Raw genomic sequence first — 7,037 nt, forward strand, 5'->3', positions numbered from 1 at the left:
TTTTCACTTAGGTTCCAATCTGTGTTCTGACTGAGAAATTTGTTGAACTTATCCTCACATCCGCTGAGCTGCTGAGAGCAAGCACACTTGTCCAACTAATCTGTGGTCAACTGCAGGTGGTGAGAGGAACTCTGCTGGCCCCCTACCTGCATCCCTGATATCAGAGGCCTCATAGGACACCAGGGCTGCCCTTAATTGCAGAGACAGTCAGCACTGGAAGGACTAGCGGGTCAGAAGCTGTGTCTGCTTCTCACAGGAGAGAAACGGCAGAACCCAACTTCCTGCAGAGAACCTGCCACAGTCAGCCCTTCACACGCGGCCCAATGGAGGTCTCAGCAACCCTGGCAGCGCTGCAGGCAGAGGTCTATTGTCCTGTCTGTCTGGACTTCCTGACAGACCCTGTCACCATCCCGTGTGGCCATAACTTCTGTCGCTCGTGCATCCAGCAGTCCTGGAAGGATCTCCTGGGCAGGTTCCCCTGCCCTGTCTGCCGCTACCCACAACAAGAGAGGCACTTCAGTGCCAACCTCCAGCTGGCCAGGATGATTGATTTGGCCAAGATGGTGCACAGCAGCAGCAGCCAGAGCAGGCAGCAAGAGAAGGTCCTGTGTGAGCGGCACAACCAGGTGCTGGGCCTCTTCTGTGAGGATGACCTGGAGGTGGTGTGTGACCTGTGCACCTCTGACCACCAGGGTCACCTGGTGAGGCCCATGGAGGAGGCCGCCTCCCACCACAGGCAAAGGCTCAAAAGATACATGGAGACACTGAAGAAGCAGGTGGCAGATGTGGAGACACTAGTCACTATTCAAGACAGAAAACTAGTGGAGTTGAGAGAATATGTAGGACACCACAGGTGGAAACTAGCCTCAGAATTTGAGCACCTGAACCAGTTTGTAGAATGTAAGCAGGAGGCAGCCATGTCCAAGCTGGCTGAAGATGAGAGGGACATTCAGCAGAAATGCAGTGTCCACACAAGGGCTTTATCAGACCACATTTCCACCCTGAAAGGGCTACTCAAGGAGGTGGCAGAGAGGAGCGTGATGTCAGAGGTGAAATTGCTGAGGGATATCAAGAGCCTCCAGGTCAGGTGTCAAAGCCTGGAGGCCCCAGCTGTGAGCTCCTTCCAGTTAAGGTGGGAAGGCTTCAGTCTCCCTCCCCTGTATTCTGCTCTGCAGAAGATTATCCAGAGATTCAGGGAGGAAGTGACTCTGGATTCCCAGACAGCACACCCTAACCTGCTCGTGTCCGAGGATCACAAGTCTGTGACATTTGTGAGGAAAAGGCAGAAAGTGGCCCGGAATCCGCAGAGGTTCGTGGCTGAGACCGCGGTGCTGGGTGCTCAAGGCTTCCGGGGAGGCCGCCATTACTGGGAGGTGCAGGTGGGAGACAAGCCTGAGTGGGCCGTGGGGCTGTGTCCAGACTCCCTGTCCAGGAAGAGGCAGAGGCCCCTGGCAGGTCAGGACGTGCGCTGGACCCTTGGGCTGTGCGCTGGGGCCTATGTGGCAGTGGGCCGCGTGTCTGTGCCTCTGGCTCTGAAGGAGAAGCCCAGAGGGGTCGGCATTTACCTGGACTATGAGCTGGGCCAGATTTCCTTTTACAGCGTGCAAGACAGGTCCCACATCCACTCCTTCAGGGAGACGTTTTCTCAAGTGCTCAAGCCTTACTTCTGTGTGGGTCGGGATTCTCAGCCCCTCACAGTCTGCGCAGGAAGACATGATGAAGACTGAACTGGGACTCTGCTCCATTTTCTTCTGTCATTTATGGATAACAAGTAGATTGTACAACTGTCAGTGAGCGTAGGATTGAATTTTTACATTACTCATTTGACTTAAACGCAACTTCTAAAATTTTGTTTTTCATTTATCCTTTGGGTTTCACTAGCAGCAAATAAAATGCGAGAAGCAATACACATGGGAATAACTCTAACGAGTAGCTGGATTTAAGATTAGTTTGTATAGGTTGTAATTTCACACTAATAAATTTTTTTTTCCATTTGCTATTTTGTGTCAATTTCGACCTATTGATATGACAAATGAATTGACCCTTAGAGTTCTTATGATCATGAGATGCTCTTCAACAATCACCACCAGATAAATTTGTTAATGATGAATATTTATTACTTACAAGACCTGGAAATTGCACCCACACCTGGGTCACAGTGAGGTCACCTAGAGAGAGAGAGAACATGGTTTTGGGGTCCTGCTTTTATTTGGACTGAGGGTAAGAGGTTTAGGATTTTGTAGTTTCACTCTTTTACTTGTGCATTTAAATCATAAGTCAAGAATTTATAGTGGGAGAAGAGAAAAGAATGAAAAAACGAAAGACAGCTGTATCTGACCTATTCTATAAATCAACCAGTAATCTGTAAAACAAAAGGAGCTGCTGGGGTAGGTGGGGGAGGGGCTGACTGTTATACAGTGTGTGACTGAGTGAGTCAGCCCTCTTTGAAGTGGATGTCAGCTCTGGGAACTTCTAATGCATTTACGTATTTACATTGACATATATTACAAATTTTGTGTACCATCTACGACGTGCTTCTACACCCCATGACTGAATATATTCTGAGGGGTTGAGAAGACAGAATTTGGGGTAGAATGTTTTCAGGGCTCTCATCTTAGTGCATGTGATACAGGCGCTTAAGCTCCCAATTAGTTTGTAGGATGTTTTTGTGGGGAAGGGCCCTAGAAGATAGAGATGTTGTCTGCATAGACATGCTTAGGTCTCCTCTCCCCAATTTCCCCACATCTTGGAATCCCAATGAGAAAGCCCAGGTACCACCTCCTTTGGGTTTTTTTGTTTGTTTGTTTGTTTTTAGATTTATTTTTGCATACCGAGGTAGGCTAGAGATGCAGGGGGTAAGAGGATTCACCAGAGACAGAGTGGGGAGCAGAACAGGCAGACTGATGAAAGTACACTGCTGAGGGGAATAGCGGGCAAGACAGGAGAGGTCTGTGCCCTGTGGGTCAGCTCCCTGGCTGGCTGGGGATTGAACTCGCGCTGCAGTGACTGGAAATAGCTTGATAGTGCTGTCTTTTTTTTTTTTTTTTAAGATTTTATTTATGCATACAAGAACTGGGGTACAGGCCAGAGGTGTGGGGGGTGAGAGGATTCACCAGAGGCAGAGTGGGGAGCACAACAGGCAGATTGACTGGAATACACTGCTGAGGGGAGCAGCGGGTGAGTCAGGAGAGGTCTGCTGCGCCATGTGGGTAGCTCCCTGGCAGGGGATCAAACTCGTGCTGCAGTGGCTGCGAACAGCTTCATAGGTTGTGTCTTAACCCCTTGCGCCACCGGACAGGCCCGATAGTGCTGTCTTTAACCCTGGTGCTGTTATGGGGCAACCCCGATATAAAATGGGTTGCCTGGCTGTCACCCGCGCGCTTAAAAGGGACTTATTAATTTTGTTAGTGGGAAAAGGATGTCCTAAAGCTAATTCCATACAGGCTTGTGGACTCCACCCTGCCCTAACAGTGCCACCAGGGAGGCCGGAGGTGAGATCTTTAAAGCAGCTAGCTGCTAGTTGTGCTAGACCCTCACCCACCCCACCTAACAATCACACAAACACCAAGTTACTTTCCTTTTCCTGCTCTCTCATTTTGAACCTACTGGGGTAACCACCTTGTTCTCCCAATACAACCCCATAACACCATACCAAATTTTGAGCAGGGTTCCAAAATGATTATACATCCTGGTGTTAGCATGAGGTGTTCTAAACCAGCCTGTGGAGATGCTGTCTGACTCCTTCAGGGGATTTCTCCTGTTTATACCCGGCTCTTCTGACCAAAGCAAGTGTGCAGTTTGAGCATTAATGCTTTATCTTAAATGGTTTTAAACTTTTTATATGCCTATAATAATCTATATTTGAAAAATTATAGACTTGTATTCAATGAGATGTCTCTGACTATATAAAGTTCTTTAACAAGAAAATAAGTTAGAAATTCACTAAAATATCCAATTTAAATAACATAATACTTTTCATAAAACATCTTTGCATGTACTTGTGTGTATCTAACTACAGTGCTTTAGATAAGTACCTTCCATTCCAAAAATACCATGAGTAGACTTTGAGAGACAAACTCTACCATGCCAGCATTTCTACTTCAAATTCTTTATAAGTTTATCTTGATCTTTTATTTTCGCTAAATAAGGACTAATGGTTTATGGCTTTTCCCATGCTACAATGTTTACAAAATATTTTTAGTCAAACTATAGTTTCGTAAATTTCATATCTGGATGAACTTGCAGTAAAATAATAAAACATTCTGGCACAAAGCTATCATTAAATCAATACAAATTCAGAGCATCTTTAACAACTTGGAAACACCTCATTATCAGTATAATTCAGATTGAGACAGGAGAGATTCTTTTTGAGTTATCACATTCTTAAATCCTTTTTTGATTTTTTTTTACATCTTTCACCACCACAAACTGAACAGCATACAGATCAGAGTCTAGCAAAGTGATCAGCATTCATGTTGGTTAGCAACATTGCCCTGCTTGGGCTTTGAAGGCATACATGTATTTCATTTTATTATTTTTTATATATCCAGACGGGCATGTTTATTATATAAAAAAGGAAATGAAAAGGACATTTGCACAGGCACAAGGAACAGGTTTGTGAAAAGAGGAACCTGCATAGCCATAGGGAGGCAAGAGAAATGCCCGTAAGAATATTTTAAACGTTAACATCCAGTGGGCCTTTCTAAGGAATTATCTGTACAAATGACTGAAGAACATAAAACAGAACTTCAAAAGAGATCAAATTTTGGTTTCTTATAATTATGTGATAAGAAGATTCAGAAATGAACATTTTAGTTTTAAAATAAAATGAACTACAATTAGTATTTCAAGCTTTCTTTTATAATTTTAAATGAATATTATTCAAATTAAAAAATAGGTTCATAAACACTAAAGGCTCTCATATAAAATTGGTAGCAATTAATAGTTTTTTTCTTAGACTTCCTACGTAAATAACCAATTCAGTCAAACATTTACAAAGTTATTTTGATACTTTTTTTGTAAAGATTTGTTTATTTATTTATACAAGAACCGGGGTACAGACCAGATGTGCAGGAGGGTGAGAGGATTCACCAGAGACAGAGTGGAGAACAGAACAGGCAGACTGACAAAATACACTGCTGAGGGGAGCAGCGGGCAGCAGGAGAGGTCTGCGTGCCATGTGGGACCCTCGCAGGCTGGCCGGGATCGAACTGGCGCTGCAGAGGCTGTGGACAGCTTCACAACGCGGCGCTCAACCACCTGTGCCACCAGGGGAGGCCCTATTTTGATACTTTTGGAGAATTATAAGATATGAAAGAAAAATTTCAGTTCTTGCACTTTTTATTATTAAGAGTTCTAAACATTAAAAAGTATTTTTCTTTTAACTCATGTAAAAATAATTATGTGTAGAAAAAAGATATTTTTGTTATACAGGCAAATAATTGTGCTTCAGAGTGAAATTGCTTTTAAATTTATGTTATTTTCCTTTAAAGAGAACCAGAAAGAAGAGACTCCTGTGAAACTAATAAACCATCCTAGGTGCTTTCGGATGATTCCTTTTGTACAGGAGCTTCTATGAAATCACACTCTCCTGCGGGTGAGTAGTGTCTTTCTTTTACTCCTCTTCTGGCAGACTTGGTGAAGTTGGTTAGAGAAGATCTAAATTTGGAGGGAAAGGAGAAAGAAATTCATCATAATAAGAAATGCCACCCAGCAGACCAATTGACCCATTCTTAATTTTTTTAATAGACAATGAACTTATGAAATGTACCAACTTTTTTTCAGTATAAAAAAATAACATAGCACCTATAAGTCTTCAAAAACCTGTATTGATGTATTAAAGAAATCTTTATATTAAATTATTTTTCATCTAATAATCTAAATTTCCTCAGTGACTCACATTACCAGCCTCAACTTTTTTTTTTACTATTTTGGATTTTGACTCATGATATATATACCAGAGCTAAAGCAGTTATTTGGAGCTGCCAAAGGAAAAGATGTCAGAACCAAGGTGCTAAGTATTTTATTTAACAAACAGTATGGTCCTTAAGAATCTTTAAATGCTATGAAACTATTTAAATAATTAGTATTTAACAATGAATTTTAAATAGATGGCAGGGTAAAATATAACTAATTTTTATTTAAGAGAAAAATGTATTTTTTACAGGATAATTACACCAAGCTTTCCCTAGGCTATTGGTTTTGACCCTATCCTGAAATCATAAAGATAGTCCCTTATTCTGGAAGCTTCTACCTCCTTCAGATTTCTTGTTCCTGACAGTCATTCTGGGTTTAACTAATGTAGCAGTGAAAAGATGCAAGTGCTTCTGCTGGGAATCATCTCGCAGTTGAGATGGCCCAAGTTCAACAGATTGGCAAAGAGTAAAAGTGTTGATAACACCCAGTGTTGGTAAGAGTCTGAGGAACAGGTATTCTCATGACTTTCTATTGAAAATGTCAAGGGTGCTTGAAATATGAAGTCTGGAGGGCACTTAAAGAATGATGATGTGAGGAGTGCGGTGGACTCTCTTCTCAGTGAAGCAGCCACTGCTGGTGAAAATTATTCAAAAAAAAGAAAGAAAAGAAAAGTAATTTAAAGTGGAAGGGATTCATCACTATGGAATACTATATAGCTATGAGTAAAGATGAAATGCAGCAATGGAGGAAGTTTGAGGGAATTCTTTGTGATAAAGCAAGTCAGAATGACAAAGACAAATGATGGAAATGTGTATAGCAAAGAAGGATCTGACAAAGTAAAATACACACACAAATTAATGAAAATTAATAAACACCTTGAGAATGCTGAGGTTAAGAGGGAGGTTACTGGGAGGAAGGGCAAGGGACATAAAGGTGGGTGGTAGTGGGAGAAAAAAGAAAAAGGATGCAGAATTATTCTTGATACTAAAACCAGATGTTTCTCTCGGGGATCCTTGTAGATGGGACACGATGTTAAAAAAAAAAATTAAGAAGGTGAAAAAATAATCCATAGAATGGAAAAAAGTATTTGCAAATCATATATCTGTATATATTTTGTATAT

General features: G+C 42.0%; 1 protein-coding gene across 1 annotated transcript; it reads left to right on the plus strand.

Annotated features, from left to right (window-relative positions):
- Positions 1 to 323: 323 nt before the first annotated feature.
- On the plus strand, positions 324 to 1,727 carry LOC311178851 (tripartite motif-containing protein 75-like; the record flags this gene model as incomplete). The annotated part of the gene is made up of 1 exon (XM_084245580.1): positions 324 to 1,727. The coding sequence occupies one exon, from the start codon at positions 324 to 326 to the stop codon at positions 1,725 to 1,727; it is 1,404 nt and encodes a 467-aa protein (XP_084101706.1).
- Positions 1,728 to 7,037: the final 5,310 nt, after the last annotated feature.

The sequence above is a fragment of the Talpa europaea genome (genome assembly GCF_964194135.1).
Source record: "Talpa europaea genome assembly, chromosome: 10".
NCBI lineage: Eukaryota > Metazoa > Chordata > Mammalia > Eulipotyphla > Talpidae > Talpa > Talpa europaea.